The sequence below is a fragment of the Prionailurus viverrinus genome, chromosome C1 (assembly GCF_022837055.1).
Source record: "Prionailurus viverrinus isolate Anna chromosome C1, UM_Priviv_1.0, whole genome shotgun sequence".
Classification (NCBI taxonomy): domain Eukaryota; kingdom Metazoa; phylum Chordata; class Mammalia; order Carnivora; family Felidae; genus Prionailurus; species Prionailurus viverrinus.
The window spans coordinates 84,589,456-84,611,955 of record NC_062568.1 but is presented as its reverse complement, the minus strand read 5'-3'; the positions used below and the strand labels follow the sequence as shown (position 1 = coordinate 84,611,955).

General features: G+C 35.0%; 1 protein-coding gene across 1 annotated transcript in view; it reads right to left on the bottom strand.

Moving 5' to 3' along the window:
- Positions 1-22,500, bottom strand: part of LRP1B (LDL receptor related protein 1B) — a 1,903,200-nt gene that overhangs the window by 1,010,968 nt on the left and 869,732 nt on the right. The window contains exons 4-5 of the mRNA XM_047873645.1: positions 11,086-11,205; positions 6,931-7,059 (exon numbers count right to left, since the gene is read on the bottom strand). Coding sequence (XP_047729601.1) covers positions 6,931-7,059; positions 11,086-11,205 — 249 coding nt within the window. The remainder of the gene's footprint in view (positions 1-6,930; positions 7,060-11,085; positions 11,206-22,500) is intronic.

Sequence of the window (22,500 nt, the reverse complement as noted above, 5' to 3'; positions counted from 1 at the left end):
TTCTCTAGAGGGAGGAGTGCAGGAGAGGTACTCTCTAACTATGGTTATTTCTTTGTTGATTGCTATTGATACAGGGGATGCCTTGAAGGCACTCTGGAAGAAAAAAAAATTTTTCTTATTAGAAATGACAAAATATTATCTTTTTCTCAACTTTATTTTTTCCCTGAGAATTTCAATAGTTGTATACTTCTACTTCTCCCAAAGTAATAGAGAAGTTATATACATATGTATATCCTTGCCTTACTTTCAAATTGAATAACTCATAATTTCTATGAATTAAAATGTGCTTCATTTGTTTTTAATTTTCATTATATGTCCAACTTAAGACAAAAAAGGGAGTGCATTTGATCTATAATTGTAGTGCATGATATGATCTATCACATGTTCCAAATTGAGAATTTAATTAATAGTTCAATAGCTATTCTACAAAAAATTAAATACAGAAATATAGATAGAAATTTACACCTAGATGTCACATCACTTGTAAAAATAAAGTTTATCAATTCTCAAATCTAGAGTAGAGCCCATAAATGTGGCCATGTGATTCTTCATAACCCTACAAAGAAGTCCTTAGCTAACTTGCAATTATGATGTTAAGTAGTAAAGCAAGTGAAAACATGCTTTTCTTTTTTTCCTACATCTGGTATTTTCTTACACTCTGGATAAATCAAAGGTGTCCTGACACATAGACACCATGGTTATGTTCTCTAAGATGTCAAGAAAGGTGCAACACTGTGAAAATGATGTCCTCTTAGAAAAAAAAAATCAAAACAAAACAGAAAAAACACACATAGAATATTCATGCGCAGTTTAATAACTCAACACAGCATACTCATTAATAGGGTTTGGGTGGGGAAAAAAAAGTGTGATATTTAATTTGGGTAATGGAAATTCTATCTGAAATCATTGCCCTGGTCTGTCATGGAATGTGATTTCCAACTAAGAGCCAGAAAAGAAGTAGGGTATGAATAGTCCAGGAAATAGAGAAATATGTTGATTGGTCAGGCTAGGTTTTCAAAGGCAGCCTGTGAAACTCTAGCATTTCTCTAGGACAGAGCTTTAGACAATACCACATGATTGCAGGCAGAGTGGCTTGGTCTACAGCTATATCTGCATAGTCAGCACACTAGGATTATATGTCAGTCTGAGGAGGGCTTGGGCTAGAGGACACATTTGTGGACATTATGCATATTTTCGCCAATCATTTCAATGTCACTACTACAGCAAAGGTAGCATGAGCCCTGATTAACAGGATAAAACTGGGAAAATACCCCACTGTTTTTTGTTTTCATCTTTTCCAGCCTTTTGGCATTCCTTTTACCAATCCTCAAAATCCCAGTCCCGTATTCTGCTTCCTGGATGTTCACAAAATTGCTTAAAGCATCCAAAAAAAAAAAAAAAATTACCAAGCACATACTCTGAATTAGGCACTGACTTACTTCTCTGCCACTTACTATTTACCATAGTATACAAAATTTCTTCCATGTATATGTGACTGAGTAAACAACAGCAAATTTGGGTACCTATGCTGGTTATGGTCCACTAGGCTCACTCCTAGCTCAGAGTCTCATATACCATCATGTCATCAAATGCCATTCTCAGTTACCTACCCCATAATAAAATGACAACTTGGACAGGAACTAGACCTTTGGACTACCTAAAAATAGCAAAACCTATGGATAGTGAATCTTCAGATGTCAAGACACAATCACATATCACTCTGAAGGAAGCCATTCTTATCCAGATGGCATAGTGAAATAGATCTGACCTACTTAGTCTCATAAATTATCAAAGTTACTAAGACTTAATATGTCACCCTCCCTAAGAATACTCACATTTTAATATAGAGTGCTTTAAAAACAAAAAAAACAAAGAGAACAAGGCAATTACATTGTAATAACTGAATTCCAAGCATTTCAAGTGGCTGATGAGGCTATGATACTATAAACAAGGTACTCTTCCTTCGCTATACTGCCACTTGCCTATTTCCACACAAGCCGAACCAGCACCTGCAGAAAATGTTGAATGATCCCTCTACCTTCTAAAGGAAAAATTTAAACTATACATTAGATAATAACAGAATTGGAGGTAGACATAGGAGTTATAGGACATTATATTTTGTTTTATTTCTCTTTCTTTTTAAGAATTGCAGCAAAGAAAACAGTGAGTGGTATGAAAACATTCCCTAGCATTGTCTAAGGTTGTGATTCTGTGGATTATATAGGAATTATGATTTGTGTTTCTTACGCCTAAGAGTTCCATTGCCTAAATGGTCTCCCCACCGTCCCAATCAGTGAATAGCATAGCATAAACTGTAATAGAATCCTAAAGTTATTTAATGGACTCTCTTGACTCACTACTCTAGTTCACTACATGGCAAAGAGGTACACTCTCTCTCTCATGGTGCCACTTATTACAGTGTCTCTACACTGATGATAAAATTATTCAGTGCTCTTTATTCTAGGGCTGCTTTAGTGCAATCAGTAGGGTCCTACTGGTACTGTAGAACTGTAAACTGGGTTAAGTGCCTGTCTTCAGCAAATGGTCAGGAGACTGAAAAGTACAGTCCAATGAGCCTGACTTTATCAGGAGTAAACCTGGCAACCGTTCATAAGTTAAACACCCTTGGCTATTTCATTTTTACAGGTTCTGCAGGAGCCCACTTTTAGCCTTAGGTGCCCACATTTAATGCTTACTTCTACATTAAAATTTGTCTAAATCATTTAAAAGAAAGTAAATTAAAAAAAAAACCTTTTCATTTTCAGATTTGACAACTCTAGAACTCTAATCTCAAAAAAAAAAGTATACAGTGAGCTTAAATGGATATGTATAGATATTTTAATGATTATGTTTAAAACATTTTTAAAAAAACATTTTAACATTTATTTTTGAAAGACAGAGCACAAGCAGGGGAGGGGCAGAGAGAAAGGGAGACAATCTGAAGCAGGCTCCAGGCTCTGAGCTGTTAGCACAGAGCTGGACACGAAGCTCAAACTCATGAACTGTGAGGTCATGACCCAAGCCAAAGTCGAATGCTTAACCAACTGAGCCACCCAGGTGCCCCTAAAACATTTTTTCAAATGACAAGTCCTTATGTTGAATTAAAAATTTACTAGCTTTTGGGTCACCTGAGTGACTCAGTCAGTTGAGCGTGGGACTCTTGATCTCGGCTCAGGTCAATGATCTCATGGTGTGTGAGTTCAAGGCCTGCATTGGGCTTTGCGCTCACAGCACAGAGCCTGCTTGGGATTCATATTCTCTCTCAGTCTCTCTCTCTCTCTCTCTCTCTCTCTCTCTCTCTCTCTCTCAAAGTAAATAAACTTACAAATTGTTTTTAAAAATTACTAGCTTTTAATGTGTGTCCCATTCCAAAGTTATGAACATTCCACTATGACATTCATATTCCAGTATGTCTCCCACTACATAGTACTGTAACTATTATATAAAATTATTGTTTAATGTACATTATAAACTTTCTTCCATTTGGAAATTATTCACTTTGATATCAAATGGATAGTTGGACTAGATTACCTTTGAGTTCCTTCCAACCTTGAAATTATTGATTCTACATTTCAGGAATCAGGTCAATCTTACCACGCATAGAAAAGAATTTGTCCCTGTTGCATGAATTAACAGGAATGAAAAGGACTCTTGCCTAACATTAATTTCTTCCCCCATCTACCAAAAAGTCTAAAATCTCCTACCCCTTATTAGTTATTTATTAAAGGTGCTCTTAAGGCTTGTGAATTTTACTTGGATTCAGACACTATATTACAAAGACAGTATATTACAAAGGTGGGATAATCAATTAATAGTAATTAGGTAAATTAATCTAAGTTAATTGTTATATTGAAAATAAGACCCCACAGGCACATTTTGGGATGAATAGCTGAGGAATGACCATGTTGTTATTCTGTGCTGAAAGCTATAAGCAGCTTCCTAGTCAATTGAATCTGCCTCTCTCTGCCTTCACAGAAAAGGTTATTCTTTCAAGAACTTTTTAGTTTTCCCATCTATCATTTAGCAAGGCTTTTGCAGAACCCTCCCCTTGGATCTAGTCTTAATTTGCTATTGTATCCCTTGGGCTTGATATTTCTTTCTCCCTTTCTCTCTTTCTTTTGTCTATAAATCTTTTACACACATCCACTGTTCTGGACCAGCCCATTCTAACCTCCCATAGTTTCTCATGCTCCCATATTCTGAGATGTCTGGAACTCTGGCTTGTAGAAAAAATTAGGTTTTAGAGTCCAGTAGGGTATGATTGTAAAGGAAGAAAAAAGAGGGGCCAATCTAAGCAACCAGGTAAAGGAAATAAGGAATAGCAAAGCCTTAAAACAAATGTGGTTTAATTCAAAACATTTTCCTAGCACTCATCAGTCATGGCAATACTACAGTATAACATTGCCACAATAATGTAAGGCTGATGCATTAACATTTTACATAACTGAAGCCAAAAGTATCCTCTGGTTCATTTGTTATCAATTTGAGAAAACCAAAGCAAAAGTGATCGTTTTCCTTTAGAATTTGTACAAATACATTGGTTCAAACATCCATGTGACCTTTAGAACTAGTCAATATATGGTATAGACTTGGATCATTTACTATATTACTAGCAACTCATTTTTCTAAAACTATAAACCCCAGAAACATTCTCATAAAAACTGTATCTTTCAAACTCTGTAGGCTAATATTGTCATCAAGCCAACCACCAAGAGGTGAAGGCTTTTATATGTTCCATTATCAATTCTAGATTCATCAAATCTCCTTGATTCAGCATTATATTATCAGGTACCATCCCTCTCTGGTTACATTGTTATTGGCAGATACCTTCTCCACACAAAGAAAGGAAGTGCCTCTTTGTATAGGGTTTATTACATTACACCCTCCCTGTAAAGCCACAGCAATATTGTGTGGATCAATAGAAACCGTAAAGAACAAGCCTTCTACTTCTTCAGCCCATCAATATTTTAAGTCAGAACTCTCAGTGGTGGGAAAAAAGAATATGCGACCTGATTTAATTTTTCTCAAGGATTGCCCCCCCAAAATAAATGTGGCCTCATAAACCAAGTCAATAATTCAAAGAAGTAAACTAAGAAGTAAAAGAGTTTCTGTCTAATTTGGTATACAAATGTCTTGTAAATAATTTAACACACTGTCTCAGGGAAATGGTTGAAAGTATAGCATGAGGTTATGTTGTAGAGGGAGACAGCTGTGGCTGTTTGCGAAGCAAATCCAATGCTTTGCTCAATCTATCTTCAAAAAAGGGAATGGAATGCTATCCCATGCTTCATTTTATAATTGCTAATAAAAGGGGATAAAGGGGCACTCAGTAATTCATCAAAACATCATAATTTGAAAACCCATAAAATGAAACCAGATTTGAGAAAACTTAGAAGCTAAATGGAATAGCATGTACAATATTTCCTTGTATTATTCTTAATTCAGCCCACAAAATATTAGCATTATCCTATTGTTACTAACATATCTTGAGGCTATTTCATTAGCAAATCATCTACACTTACTGAGTGTTTACAATAGACTGAATACTGTGCTGAAACAATAGGCTTCTCCCCACCCCCCTCCCCCACCAGGGACAAGGTAATAGGAAGGCAGTTTTGAAACAAGAATTCCAAATACTTAAGAGTGTAGCATTCATGGGGTTCCTGGGTGGCTCAGTTGGTTGAGCGGCTGACTTGAGCTCAGGTCATGATCTTGCAGTCTGTGAGTTCGAGCCCTATGTGGGGATCTGTGACAACAGCTCAGAGCCTGAAGCCTGCTTTGGATTCTATGTGTCCCTCTCTCTCTGTCCCTCCCCACTCATCCTCTGTCTCTGTCGCTCTCTTTCTCAAAACTAAATAAATATTAAAAACATTTTTTAAAAAAAGAGTGGAGCATTCATCTTAGTAATTTTAACCAGAAAGAAAAGTTCATTCCTTCTTTTTTTTTTTCTTTGCTTTATCCTTTGCTTACTTCCTTCTTCCCACAAATATTCACTGAGTACCTATGTATTCCAGGCTAGATCAGAATTCAGTAAATAACAAAAAACAAAACTCACAAGTTCCATACTCTCATAACACTTCCATTATTCTGAAGAAATCATGATAAGCAAATGCATAATGGGGTTCACTTCAAATGGTAGTGGTATAAAAAAATAAAAATGAAAAATCATAGTGATTGAGGAAGAATACATAAATAAATAAATATGGGAAACAAGATAGTGATGGAGAGGGTACATACTGTTAAGCAGAATGGGCAGCAAAGGCATTCTGAATGTAGCCATTTTAGCTAAGCTTTGAATGGTAAGAATGTGCATATCATAGGGAAAAGCATTGCAGGCAAATAAAACATTAAGTGGAAAGACCTCAAGGCAAGAGCAATGCTGTTGAAGAAGAACAACAACAAAAACATTATAGCTGGTGTGTAATGAAAGGAGAGAGTAGCACTAAGTGAGACTGGAAAGGTAAACGTTGCCAGACCATTAGGTTCTTACATGTCTTGTGAGAAGTTTGGATTATATTAAGATGAGTGAAAGTAATGGAAGATTTTAAGCTGGAGAATGAAGTGACTTGGTTTCTATTTTAGCAGATCACTTTATTATGCTGAGTATGAATTTTGGTGAGAAAGCAGGAGCTCAAAGAAACCAGTTGACAATCTATTTCCTAGTCTAGGAGAGAGATGGATGATTAACATCAATTCATTTCTTTTCAACAGGTTTTGTCAAAAATTAGAAACTTCCTATTAATGGAAGGAGTTCTGCAATGACCAGTGACAACCGAAATAACTACTCTGGATTTTTAAGTATGGATCAGGGAATTAAAATGAAGGGGAAAAAATCGATTTCTTTCAAGTCCATATTACTCTACTACATTTCTAACAAAAAGGAACTGAAAAAAGGAAATAAATTATAGAAGGACAAAAACCATAACTTACCATTTTTGGCTTTGCAAGATCTGTTGTCTGGCTGCATTATGTAGCCCTCCACACAACTGCAGGCATAGGATCCGTATGTATTTATGCAGGTCTGGCTGCATGCACCATAAATAGCACATTCATCTTGATCTACAAGGAAAATGGGCATCATTTGTAAGCAGATTTATTGTTGGGCATTTTGTTTCTCCTGAAAGAAATTTTCTTTTTCAAATTTTGGAAGGAGATTATTATTTTACAAAGGAAGAGCCAAGTCCAAAAGTCTTTTCAAAACCACACTAATTGAAAGTCAAAATTCAATATTGCTTTAATAGTTACAGAGATGCAAGATCAAACTTAATACCTAATATTTTATTTTAAAAGAGAATTTATTTGCATTTCTCATGGGCAGGATAGAAGTCCCTATATCCTTTTCAAAGACAAAAATGCATTCCAAAGAATATTTGCTGAATAGATCTAGTGTTCATGACAGACTTTTTCACTATTGTAACAAAGAAATTAGTCTAGTAACATGGTTTTAAATGAACAGATTAAGAGTTCTGAGCCAAACTATGCAAACCACCCTCACTAAATCAAAAAGAGGAAACTATTAAACAGTGTTTAAAAGAAAAAAAATCATCTTAAATTTTATTTTCATATCTAGGGTCCTCTTTCTATTCTTTACATTCTTCCTCTCCCTATACTCCTTCTTCCTGCATCTAGTTCAAATCTCTATAAACAGCAAGTACTTAATGATTCTTAACCAACCAGGAAAATAAAATTAAAAAAAAATTGTGTCAGCTAATAACTTTGACAAATGTACAATCAGCCTGTCCTGTGTACATGTATGATACTAATCCCTGAAGAAACAAAAAAAATTTTTTTGATGCAACATGGTTCCTACCTGAAGTGAAATAAGTCTAATGAAATATAATTTCGATTCTATGCATTTCCTTATAATAGAGGCACAGTCTGGTTATGATAGAAACACAGGGAAGTGAACTGGCTTGGAATTAGAGGTAGAATATTAATTGAAGGCTGCATACTGAGTTTAAAGGATGATGTGGACTTTCTCAGATTAAGTAAGATAGGATAAGATAGAAAGTGGCACTCCAGTTAAAACAGCATAGTGGGGATTTCAAAGGAGCATAAGGGGTCAAGTGGAATAAGGGCAGATAAGGAGAAGTGGTAAGAGATGGCACTGAGTAAGTAGTTTTGGGGTCAGATAATTAAGTTATTTGTATGCTAAAGGGTTGTACATTATACACAGGAACTGGGAAAGCATTCTTAGAGCTATCTAATCAACTTTATATTTTAAAACTAAACATATATAAAACTGGATTGGTGAATGTAGGGAAGAGATCCTGAAAAATTAGCTATGTGCTAATTTCACACAAGAAATTGTATTTTGATACCATTATACTTCGAACAAAGTGGTGGGGGGATGGAGGAAAGGGAATGGACTGAAATGTTTAAGAAACACAACAGACTACATGTGAAGACTGGATAGATGGAAATGAGTGGTGGTACACTAAAATCAGTGGTATGATAAAAATATGTATTTATTCCTTATCCTCAGTGTCTGGCACAGAGTTCCTAAAATCTTTATAATTTTCTGAGCAATAGCAGTGTCTTGTTATTTAGGAGTCCCTTCCGAATATACCTTAGTCTAGGCCAATGAGGTGACCCAGGGTGGGACCACCAGATAATGCCAGGATGGCATCACCAGAAAGATCAAACACACAATTAAAGGGTGGGAACTCTCAGCCAACCCTCTGAACACCGAACTAAGAAAAGAGTTTACTAAGGAAAAGCAAAAATATTCCTGAGTAACTAAGGGGCCATTTAAATTGGGAAACTGCATTTGCATGTCATTAATTTGCACTTTTCTGAGATTTCTTTGGCTTCATATAACAGCTTGCATTCATGGACAGTTTGTTTGAAGTAAGTTGCTTTGGGGATAAAAAAAATAGAATTTTAAGCTAAGTTTCCACTGATAATAAAAGAAATTAAACATTCTATTTGGTAAAATCCAGCCCCTAGTGGCAGAAATGATTCTTATCAATTTTCAGATTTTTCAACCTTAATTTTATTGGTTCCTATTTTAGTTTTTCTGACATGATTGTGCTATCCAGGATAGCAATATGATTAATCATTTTTTTGTTGTTCTTCTTCTTAACCAGAATGCACTGCTATAACATTCATGTAACTTCACAAAATTGGCTGCAAAGGAATAGGCATGTCATTACTTATAATGCTGCTTTCTTTCTCCCTTTAAGGACAGAAATTACCCTGGAAATAGGCTTCAGGAAGGCATAAATGATGCTCAGATATGGCCATCCAGGAGTGCAGAGAAAGTAAAAAGAGTTCCTCTTTCATTGATGACCTTCCATACTGATTGATGCCTAAGTCCTCACTAACATTCAAAAGAAGATATTGATTATGTTTTTTTTTATGGATTTAATTAGGAGATTGGGGAGAAACAGATCCATGCAAAAGCAGCTGAAAATCCTGACTACTACAGGACTCAGATGTAGCAAAAGAGTAAGGATGCTGTATAGGTATATTAGCCTACCCTGTGTGAATGGAAAGAGCTGTTTTGAACTGGAAATTGCATGCATGTATGCATTCAAGCAAAAGTACTATTCATATTTGGCTGACATTAATGATTATACAGTGTCTAATGTTGCCAGATCTTCTGTTTTTTTTTTCATAAAGTCTGAGATTTTGTGTGTAATCTTCTGATTTTTTAATTTTGGTTTAAAAATGGTGAGTCAAATAAACATGGACTATTTGGTCCACCTATAGTCAGATTAAATAGCCTCTGTGTGTGACAAATATTTAATAATAAATGTTTCTGTAATATTTATATTATACAGAAAATAAACAAACAACAAATGAAAAATTCAAGCCCAGATGTACATTAAAAAGCAATGAGCCTTTTCAAGGCAAGAATAAGTAGGCTCTGTAGACCCAAGTTTTATTCCCAAGTCTACTACTAAGAAGATGTGTAAGACTTAAATAAGTCACTTAATTTCTCAGGGTCTCACTTTTCTCACTTCTGTCATTAGAAATTTGAACAATATTCTCTCTGAGGACTTTTCAACTTTAAGATTCTGTTACTAGGGGCAAGTGATAATTTTAAAGCAAAGGTTTAATGTAATCGGCAAAGCACCACTTTCTTTACAAAATAGTTTGTTTATTAGTGGCTCTGGCAATGCAGATATTGTTTGATCATATATATAGATTCTACATTTTATATTTTCTATATATAGATTCTAAATACTATATAAAATAATGTATTACTTATATTGTGAATATATCAGATTTATATGTATATATTAACCTATAAATAATGGAAATGAATAGAATCGAGAAGTAACCTAGAATTGTTTGGTATGGCAGAGTGGAGTCATTTCAGAGAGTAAACATGTGCTATAGAGCATTCACAAAAGCAAGGATTAAGACATTAAAAACACACATAAATATTTTTATGTTCATCATTATTGCTATTGGTAAAACGTCAACTGCCAGAATCACTAATCCAAAAAAAGTAAAAATTGTAAAGAATGTTACATGACATCATTAACCTACCTGAGTTAGTAACAAATGTCTACTTCCCTGCAGCTATATAACTAGCAGAAAACATTTAGGAAGTTAAAACCATTTGTGGCTCAGTTAAGCGTCTGACTTCAGCTCAGGTCATGATCTCACAGTTTGTGAGTTCAAGTCCCACATTGGGCTCTATGCTGACAGCTCGGAGCCTGAAGCCTGCTTCACATTCTGTGTCTATCTCTGTTCCTCCTCCACTTGCACTCTGTCTTGCTTTCAAAATTAAAGATTAAAAAAAATTAAAAGAAAACAATGAATCCAGTGTTTGCACAGTTAACCCAAAACCACTTCCTATTGTTGACATTTCCCATGTTTGACATTATTGCAATATGAATTGAAAATTGATTGGTAAAAAATGCATATTTGTTATGTTTATATATATGGTTTATGGGGCAGTATCATATTTTAAATTGAAGGAAACAAAAATAACATAAACAGTGTGTGAAGTTTATGGTAAGTGCTCTAAGATACTTTATTAAATTTCTATTAACTAAGCCTTTGTAAAAAAAAAAAAAGAAAAAAGAAAAAGGGAAAAGAAACAGTAATAAAGTCATGTATCATACTTACCTCTACAGCTTCTCCCATCTTCTTTCACTTCAAACCCATCCTCACAGTAACATCGTGTACTATTTCTGACCACTGCACATTTATACTGACAATTCAACTGCTGGCAATTGGGTAATAGTTCTGTGAAAGAAAATCAAAGACACTATGTCAATACAACTGTGCACACATGTGTACTGTTTTAAATTTAAATATTGTTAATATTTGTGCATGACCACGATAATATAGTTCTCATTGGTCTCCTCAAAACTTTCTGTGGTTGGTTGAGAAAACAAACAATACCTATTCCCTCTAAAATATTGGCTTGTATTTGTCTGAAGTATTGTTAACAAAATTTTAGGTTTGTTTGGTCGTTTACTTTTTAGCTTATTATGGATGTTCAAAGTCACAAATCTTTTCAAATTCTGATAAATTAAATTATTTCAAGAGGAAAAATGTCAACCCAGTGGTTGATTTCAACATTTATGCATTTCTTATCTGACACACTAATTGATTTTCTATCTTTTAAGGGCTTGTTTTGATTTACAATCCATGTGTAACCTTCATAGCAATCAATGTGAATATATTCCATTTCAATAATTTATCTTTCATTGGTGGCAAAATATAAGACAAATACTGGACATAATATATTTCATTATATCTGAACTCTTTCAGAGCAAATACATCATTGAAGCAAAAGTTAGCAAAACCTCAGAGTAAATTAGAATTCAATATGATAAATGTATGAAACAGAGATGAAGTGACAGAAGCATATTCATTGCACAAATAATTTCTAACAGGAATAAGATTTGCTAAACTAGAAAAATATATGGATAGAATGTGTAACTGATTTTGCTGTCTGAAAATAGAAGTATTAATGGATTGCAACAATCTCTTTTTTCCCCTGGGGAGAAAAATAAGTGTTTTGAAGATTAAAGTTAAATGATTCAAAATACGTTGATATTTGCTGCAAGGTTAGCTGGTGCTTCAGAAAAAAATATATATATATAAATTACAGTAAAAATATATGAATGCTCCAATGTAGAAAAGAACAGCTAGAACATTCAAAATTGAAATTTTGCAATTTACTACCTATATAACTATTTTCTTAGCCCAAATATTTTTCAACTCTTTCATGCAATTATTTCATGCATCTTCCCTTTTTAGAATCCCAAATTTTCTTCCTACTGGTCAGTCACATATTATGGTCTTGCTTCCTAATTTTCACAGATGACTAAAGCAATCAAAGAGATTTTCTACAAGTTTATGTTTCACATTTATCCACATTTACCCAAATCCACATTTACCCTTAATCAAAGCCCAACTCCCTCCAATCCTTGTGCACAAATCCTGTCCCCTCTCACCTATTCGAGGATATGACTTCACCTATTCTCTGCTTCCTCTCATAATCATTTGTTAACAGTTTATATTAGATCACCCCAGAGCCCATCTCTTTCCGACAATTAAAATATTTTTGGAACACAGTCATGCCCATTTGTTTACATATTGTCTATGGCTATTTTTACACTACAAAGGAATAGGTGACTATTTCCTAAGAGACCTAAGACCCACAAAGCCTAAACGATTTACTAGAGGGACTTACAGTTTTAAGATCCCTGACTAGCTCGTTCTCAGCATCAAACATGCTCTTATTTTTCCTCAACTTAAAAACAAAAAACCTTGACCTCACTTCCCCTACTAGTCAACTTTGCCTAATTTCCCTGTTCCTCTTTATAACAATAATTTAAAAAATAATCCATACTCACTGCCTCTCTCTTCTCCTGTTTCTATATTAAACCCACTCCATCGAGGTCTCACCTCCACTACTCCATAGAAACTGGTTACATAAATGTCTCTGATAACCTTGATGTTGAGAAGTACAATGGCCATTTTCAGTCCTCATCTTACTTGACATCTCAGCAGCATTTGGCAGTTAACTACTAACTGATACACATTCATCATGTTGCTTCCATAGCTTCACAGTCTTGATGTTACTCCTATTTCACAGCCCCCTTTGAAGGCTTCTTTCCATTCTAGTGAACCACTTAGGCTGAAGTGCCCAGGGCAGAAACCTTGATCTTTGTCTCTTACTGATCCAATTGCTACTAGTGAACTCATCAAGTACCATGGCTTCTCCTCTCCCTGCAACAGAACCACAGTACCATAACTTGAAAGCTACTTGTGCTCTCTTCAACTTCTAATTTTCACTGCTTCGATCACAATCAATAATTTATTAGATTTCGTTCTCCTTGAAATAGCTGGTACAATTTCTATTTCCTTGATACATATTCAACCAATATATAGATGAACTATCTGATTTCTAGGCTTGGATTTTGGGGCATTGTTAATTATATGCTAATAAAATGTTAATATTCATGTGCTGTACAAAGACCAGTAATTGCATGTGTAAAAAATACATTAATAAAAATATAGAACAAATGGTTCTTTGGAAATTATGGCATTTTTGCTTTGCATATGGTAGTTATTTACATTATAGTTTCCTTTACTAGTATCTATAACTACAATTTATAAACCTAACATATACCAAGTTCCTTAAATATGCAATCTCTTTGAAATCCTGTAACAGTTAAACTTGTAGATATTAACCGAAGATTGTGCAGCAAATATATGAGAGAGCTACCATGTAACGTCACCCTGCATACAGAGCCTAAGTTTTCAGTATTGATTGCCTCTAATTCCCAATGTACAATATAGAGATGGTTGGAAACATGGTATACATATATTTTTATTTTTGTTTTTCATTCTAGGCTTAGTACTGTGCTATTGATAAAGCGTTTTATAATTTTTATAGGACGAATGAATCAATAAAATAGCTTAATTCTAGGATGAGGATTAACACTCTCAGGTGTCATTTCTAGTCCATTAAATTAAACTAGGTCTTAAAGATAGTTCATTTACATCTTCAAATTAGGTAATAGACTTGTCAAATCTTGTTTGATTATGGTGGAATCAGTCCAAAATTGCCCTGAATATATATGCTACTTTAGATAACATTGATTGAGCACCTAGTCAATGCTAAGCACTCTGCCAGGGTTCCACACATACAAAATTGCTTTTGACAAATTAAGGAATTACAACATGAGTGTTGAAGTGGGTAGGGTTAGGTGGGAAGGATGACAAGGTAAGCAACAGTATACTTTAAAGCAGAAAAATACATATGCTAAATAAAAATACAAGTGACGTGAGCTGGAAACAGAAGGAATCCTCCAGAGACTAGAAATGAGCACAGACAATATGGAAACTAGTTGTGAAAAAAGTTTAATTTAAGCTGAAATTTAAAAGATAAGAAGAGTTCAGTAGACAAAATTTATGAAAGTGCATTCCAGATAAAGCAGACAACATGATAAAATAAATTAAAAGACACGAAAGCCTACAAGAAATAAGTACAATGATAAATAACTGTGTGTGGCTAAATGGTAGTGTTTGATGTGGTAGGAAATGGGGCTGGAATTATTGTTTTGGGCTAGATCAGAGTGGATTAATTTTTAGCTTAAGTAGACTTTTCTGTTTTGATAATGAGGGTCACAGTGAGTTATTGAGGACAGAGTGTTTGATGGTACCTAATATCAGGGAGAAAGATGAGTGAAAGACCAAGAAAGAAGAAAAGCTATCTATAAGACTAAACATAGCAAAGACAGAAATTAGAACTATGAAGATTTAGATGAATGGATGGCCAAATACTTGGTGAAAGTATAATGACAGGAAGTTAATAGTAACAATAAAATGAATTAAGAATAACAAAAAGGCTAGAAGTTTGGGGGAAAATACTAGATTTGCCTTTGACTACTTAGTTTCAAATGTTGATAAGACAATGGCCAAGAGAAAGTTGAGAATTTGAGTCTAACTAAGAAAGGAAGTCTGGACTGGAGATTTAGCTTTGGAAGTTACAAAGGAAAAGTAGGTAACTAAAGCCCAAAACAGAATAGAATCATCCTCTATAAAGAATATTTATACTACAAATAAACATAGAAAACTGTTTTTAAGTTTATTTATTTATTTTTAGAAAGAGAGAGAGTGTGTGTGTGTGTGTGTGTGAGAGAGAGAGAGAGAGAGAGAGAGAGCACATACACAGGGGAGGGGCAGAAAGGGAGAGAGAGAGAATCACAAGCAGGCTTCCTGTTGTCAGCACAGAGACTGACCTGTAGTCGATCCCATGAAACATGACATCATGACCTAAGCCAAATCCAAGAGTCTGAGGTTCAGCTGACTGAACCACCCAGGTGCCCCAACCCACAGAACTTTTATATGTGAAAGGCAAACAGAAGAAGAGTTCTCAACAAAGAAAATTGAGAAAACATATCAAATATATAGATGGAGAAGTTGAAGAGCTTCACAAAATCTAAGGAGAAAGAACACTTCATGGAAGTAAGCAGAGGAATAAAGGTTAAGCCTTTGAGAAATATTATTGGAAGAAGCCTAAAAAAATGCATTGGTTTTTTTAATAGGATCAATTAAGACCTTTAAAAAAGGTTTCAGTGGAAGAGAGAGGATAGAGGAAGTGTAGTCAGGGGTTGGGACAGAAAGAGGAAATAGGAAAGGTTTCTTACAGAAAAGAATTAACTATATTATGAGATAAACAGAATAAAGGTATAGATTTGAACTAATTTATTTAGTCTCTACCTTAAGGCAAGCATGTTAACTCAGTACTTTAAGTGCTTTATTTTTTTCCACTTAATTTCACTACCCAATTCCTTGTTTTCCCTTTCAGTTATAACTACAAAATCCACAGACCATTAGTTTCATATTTCTGCTCTCACCAATCTTGAAATATCTGGAGTATACCCGCTGAAAATAGTTACCAATTTGGGGGTAGTGATGTGGAAAACTGAGGAAAATGAGAAAAAATGGAGGAAATGGATATGAAACACTGGACCTCACACATGGTTTTCTGTGTTGGGCGGGGGGGGGGGGGGGGGAGGGGTGGCTAGTGGTTGAAAACAGCCAAAGATATGAGAGGGAAATTCAGCTTTTGATTAATCAAATTTATCCTCTATTAGAATTTGTGTATGTGTGGAGAGATTGAAAGTATGATATCAAGAAAAATGGTAAAAACGGATTATTCTAATAGATCATGAAGAATTATGAAGAACTAACAACATGAAAAACTAAATTTTAAAATTTGGCTTAACTCTGGAAAAGCAATACCAATTACTGTAACATTATCTATTTGAGCTGCTTACCATTTATGCTTAATTACATGCAACACTATAATGCTTACAAAGATAATTAAAAGTACATCAGACTAATTTTGTTAGAAAGCTTATTTGGGTAGAACAGAAATTTTGTACTGGAATTATCAGTCTTCACAGAGTGCTTTACATTCTGAAGCACGGTCATATGTTCATGTAACATTCTCGTTGGTTTGGATCTTAGACTAAAGTAGGAAGACCACTACTATCTAAAGGGATGAAATAAACAAGTCAGAATACAGATATGTAATATGGTTTTTGATCTGTATTTCTCAGCATTATCACAAAAATGTCTTTTTTTTATGAAATTTATTGACAAATTGGTTTCCATACAACACCCAGTGCTCATCCCAAAAGGTGCCCTCCTCAATACCCATCCCCCACCCTCTCCTCCCTCCCACCCCCCATCAACCCTCAGTTTGTTCTCAGTTTTTAACAGTCTCTTATGCTTTGGCTCTCTCCCATTCTAACCTCTTTTTTTTTTTTTTCCTTCCCCTCCCCCATGGGTTCCCGTTAAGTTTCTCAGGATCCACATAAGAGTGAAACCATATGGTATCTGTCTTTCTCTGTATGGCTTATTTCACTTAGCATCACACTCTCCAGTTCCATCCACGTTGCTACAAAAGGCCATATTTCATTCTTTCTCATTGCCACGTAATATTCCATTGTGTATATAAACCACAATTTCTTTATCCATTCATCAGTTGATGGACATTTAGGCTCTTTCCATAATTTGGCTATTGTTGAGAGTGCTGCTATGAACATTGGGGTACAAGTGGCCCTATGCATCAGTACTCCTGTATCCCTTGGGTAAATTCCTAGCAGTGCTATTGCTGGGTCATAGGGTAGGTCTATTTTTAATTTTCTGAGGAACCTCCACACTGCTTTCCAGAGCGGCTGTACCAGTTTGCATTCCCACCAACAGTGCAAGAGGGTTCCCGTTTCTCCACATCCTCTCCAGCATCTATAGTCTCCTAATTTGTTCATTTTGGCCACTCTGACTGGCGTGAGGTGATACCTGAGTGTGGTTTTGATTTGTATTTCCCTGATAAGGAGCAACGCTGAACATCTTTTCATGTGCCTGTTGGCCATCCGGATGTCTTCTTTAGAGAAGTGTCTATTCATGTTTTCTGCCCATTTCTTCACTGGGTTATTTGTTTTTCGGGTGTGGAGTTTGGTGAGCTCTTTATAGATTTTGGATACTAGCCCTTTGTCCGATATGTCATTTGCGAATATCTTTTCCCATTCCGTTGGTTGCCTTTTAGTTTTGTTGGTTGTTTCCTTTGCTGTGCAGAAGCTTTTTATCTTCATAAGGTCCCAGTAATTCACTTTTGCTTTTAATTCCCTTGCCTTTGGGGATGTGTCGAGTAAGAGATTGCTACGGCTGAGGTCAGAGAGGTCTTTTCCTGCTTTCTCCTCTAAGGTTTTGATGGTTTCCTGTCTCACATTTAGGTCCTTTATCCATTTTGAGTTTATTTTTGTGAATGGTGTGAGAAAGTGGTCTAGTTTCAACCTTCTGCATGTTGCTGTCCAGTTCTCCCAGCACCATTTGTTAAAGAGGCTGTCTTTTTTCCATTGGATGTTCTTTCCTGCTTTGTCAAAGATGAGTTGGCCATACGTTTGTGGGTCTAGTTCTGGGGTTTCTATTCTATTCCATTGGTCTATGTGTCTGTTTTGGTGCCAAAAAATGTCTTTTTTAATGGAAAAAGAGAAGCTATTATTTCAGGAATCAAATCTAATTCAACTGATGAAGACTCTCCCAACAAAGACCCACTACATTCTGTGATATTTAAGGAATCTTTTTTATGCTTTTTTCCAAGTTGTATAGATTACCAAAATGTGACTACATCCTCTCTATCAAATGCAAGTGAACAGCTAACAAGAAATGGGTAACTTTGAGGCACTAAGCTTCTCAAGCCATCCTTTAACTTAGAAACAGATTTCTGGATTTGTGTTACTAATAAATAGTAACAGGATTCTAGAAGGATAGAAATTCATTTCATACTAAATCTTGTATCTCTTTTACCACTTTGTTTCATTTTTCTGAGTGGTACAAGACATCATTAAGGTCTTAAGCACTGGAGCCAGGGTACTTAGGTTCCAACCCCAGATTTCCTAATTTTAGGCTATAAGCATGGCAAAAAAATAGCTAATATTCACCAATGTTATTTTCTCTTCCTGAGAAAATAAAAAGATTACTTTTTTTTCCGAGTGGACATGCATTAGGTTGGAGCCATAAATCTGGCTCTGGATAATATAGTATATGCAAAATTAGTGTGTGCCACTTCCTGACCTGGGCTCTAAAGCATTCTGATGATGAACTCTCTCTTTACTTGTCAGCCTTCTGGATGCAGAGAGGTCAACAGAAGATTCCAAGGACCTTGGGATGGCCCTGGTCTAAATTGGAGGGAGCCTGAAAGAGCAAGCATCCACATCCCCTGATGACCCAAATGGATGGTGATGTGAGTGAAAAAGTGTCTGTTGCATTCAACCCCTGAGGTACCCGGGTTTTTAAAGAATACTATGGTGATGGGCACATGATTTAAGCTCTCTATACTTATTTTTCCTTATGTCTAAAATGGGGATAATATGGGACACCTGGGTGGCTCAGTTGGTAAGGCATCCGACTTTGGTTCAGGTCATCATCAGACAGTTCATGGGTTCAAACCCTGCGTTTGGCTCTGCACTGACAGCTCAGAACCTGGATCCTGCTTTAGTTTCTGTATCCCCCTCTATTTCTGCCCCTGCCCGGCTTGTGGGCATTCTCTTTCTTTCTTTCTTTCTTTCTTTCTTTCTTTCTTTCTTTCTCTCCCTCTTTCCCTCTCTCCCTCTCTCCCTCTACCTCACAAATAAATAAAATTAAAATAAAATGAAATAAAATAAAATAAAATAAAATGGGGATAATAGAAACTACCTCATAGCGATGTTGGGAGACTTAAATGAGGTATATCATGCAAAGTTCTTAAAATATTTCCTGGCACATATAATTCTTTGCATCTATTATTACTTTTTACAATCATGTTACAATTTTGGTTTAATCATCTGTTCAGTACAAGAAAATATCTACTGTCAGTATTCTTGAAATAATTTACATAATCTCCAAGCGATTGGGAGATACATTTCTTTTCTCTTTCGCTCCTTACTTTTGGGTGTTCCAGTTTTATTCCCAAATAACTTGGTGCATCTTTTAACACTTTTTGGCAGAGATCTTATGTTTTGATAATTCTCCTGAAATCTTTACCTGAATGAAAAATCCCTAACAGGGAAATACTAAACCATAGGAAATGAAGATTTTTCTGTACTGGCTAACTAGTTTCTATAAAATATGACTATTACTCTCTGAAGCAATGTACATCCACATTTAATTTGCTATATAAGCACAGACCAATTGATAAATCGGCTAAGAAATTTTTACCTAATACTATGGTAGTCTGCCTAAGCTTAGGGATTGTTAACAGCATTGGGATTTAAAACACATTTCCACAAATGTATACAGGTTTATGATTTAGGAAACATACACAGATACATTTTGCTAACCTGCCACAGAATAAAAACAGGACAGTAGAGAAGGTTGATTTGAAGTTGATGACCAGATTCCAACCATTACAAGTTATTACTGTTAGGAGGTATCTCCCCTCATTTGTTTAGTTTATATAAATATTTCTAAGCCAGAGAACCACTGTCTTATATGTGTACCCATGACTTATCCAAGCTGCAGTCAATAGCATTATGCTGGCTGCCTTTATGACCTATAATTGAACGATTCACATTGATCACAATTCACATCGATGTATTGGACTTAGCAGTACAGTGAGAACACAACTGCACTATTTTATTCATAGGCTCCTAGGTTATCTGTTTCTCCTGGAGAGGAAATTAGAACTTTTATCAACTCTTTGGAAATACCAAAAAATATAGGCACTTTCTCAAAACTTAAGCTAAGACAATATTTTATAAAATGGGATAGTGTTTAATTCTCAATTTTAGTAATCAAATCACTCTTTGAATTTGGCTTATAAAAATGCCTTTTAAGCAACAACTATAATCACAGTAATTAGGAAAAAATATCATTTTCTTATGTAGCACATTAAAAAAGTATTTCACTCTGTTCTTATACTTGGAGATTGAAAAAGCTGATGCAGCTACTTACCATGCCAGCCAGTCCCTCTTGTCAGCAGGACGTAAGCTTGACATATTTAGAATGGCGATAATTTGTGTCATATCATTCATTCTCTCACCCCTGTTTCCTTGGCCTAGTAAAATGCAGTGTGAGCTGGCTTGCTGAGATTAGGCTGCTGCTTATGACTACTAATGTGATTTCTTCAGAATTCTTTGCATAGTACTAAGCTACAGTGCTAGCTTCAAATTTTCAGTGTGTTCTCATATATAAAGATACAACATTCAGACAATTTTTAGTTATTGTTTTTGGCTGTATTTTTGTTATTATGGTATAAATTTACATACAGTAAAGTTCATTCCTTTTATGTACAGTTCTGTGAGTTTTAAAAAATGCATATAGTTGTATGACCAATACCACCATCAAGATAGAGAACAGGATCGTTATCCCCAAATATTTTCCTCTGCCCTTCTATAGTCAACTCATTTCCCCACTGCCAGATTTAGCAATCACTGGTCTGTTTTCTGTCTCAATGATTCTGCCTTTTCCAAAATATTATGTAAATGGAGTAATCCAGCCTATAGCACCTTTAGTTAGCATAATGTATTTCAGACTCATCCATGTTACTTTATCAGTAGTTCCCTCCTTTTTATTGCTGAATAGTATTCCATCATATGAATGTATCTCAGTTTATCTACCTATTTCACAAATGACAGACATTTAAGTTACTTCTGGTGTTGATTAAATTTGCTATAAATATTCTCACACAAATACAGGTTATCATTTCATTTGAGTAAATCTGAGAGTGATGGTTTATACGGTAAAATGGTGTTTTGCTTTATAGGAAATTATCAAATTGTTTTCCTAAGTAGCTGTACCAATTTGCATTCCAACTACCAATATATGAATCATCTAGCGCTTGGCCTTCTGACCAATACTTCTTATCATCAGCTTTTAATTTTAACTTTTTAGTCACTCTAATTGTTATGTAATGTTAACCTTATGGTTTTAATTTGCATTTCCTAATGGTAATGATATTGAACATCTTTTCATGTGTTTATGTGTCAAACAATGATATTTTTGGTGATATGTCTGTTTAATCCTTTGCCTACTTTTTTATTAGGTTGTTTTCTTATTAAGTTTTGAGAAGAAATTATATATATATATATATATATATATATATGTACACATATATATATATGTACATATATATATGTATGTGTGTGTATACAAAGCTGTCATTTCATAGTTTTCATTTTGCATATTAATATTGCATAAGGATTTACGCCTCTTTTGACAAGAAGCAAAATTCTTTATCATTTGATGCACTATTATGAGGTGGAAGCTGTAGGCTACTCATGTAGTTTGATGAAGTATTCTGTGGACTGAGTCTGGGGTTTATAACAGATGGCATACTTTTTTTTTTTTCTTATAACTTCTGTGAGTATGCATGCACACTCAAAACATGCAGAACCTCCATCATTTTTGGCAGTTGTATATTATTCCATTAATAAATAATTAGTAATTTAACGAGACAATTACCTGCTGAAACACATCTAGTTTGTATGGTAAACATAGCTATCTGTTTAAAACATGTTTTTACTCTCTTTCTATACTCTGAGATGTTTCTACGAAGTGGTTACCCTGCCAGAGTAACTTTTGCTCTCCTTTCACATGGTTAGGGCCTTATAACTAGTTCTCACTGGACCATGTGTGGACATGATCTGTATTACTTCTATATCAGGAAGATTAAGAGTGCATGTCTTCTCCCCACAAACATTCTTTCACTCTCTTATTTACTTTCTGGAAAGTACTGTTTACTGTTCTGCTTTCCATGCTGTTTTCTAATATATTTCTCCATCTACGCTAGGAATACAACTTTGAGATATGCTGCCTCATATGCTTTGAAATGTAGAAACAAAAGCTAAACCAAAGTAACAACAACAAAAGCAACAACCTGAGAGCATACTGCACCAGTGCTAAGAGATTTTTCTGTTTTATGTTATGTCTGCAAACCAAGGGTTTACATAAAAAAGGAGGTGCAACCATCCCAACTCATTGGCTAACACTGGATAAAGAACTGCTTATTTTGGATCTCCAAATAAAACCATT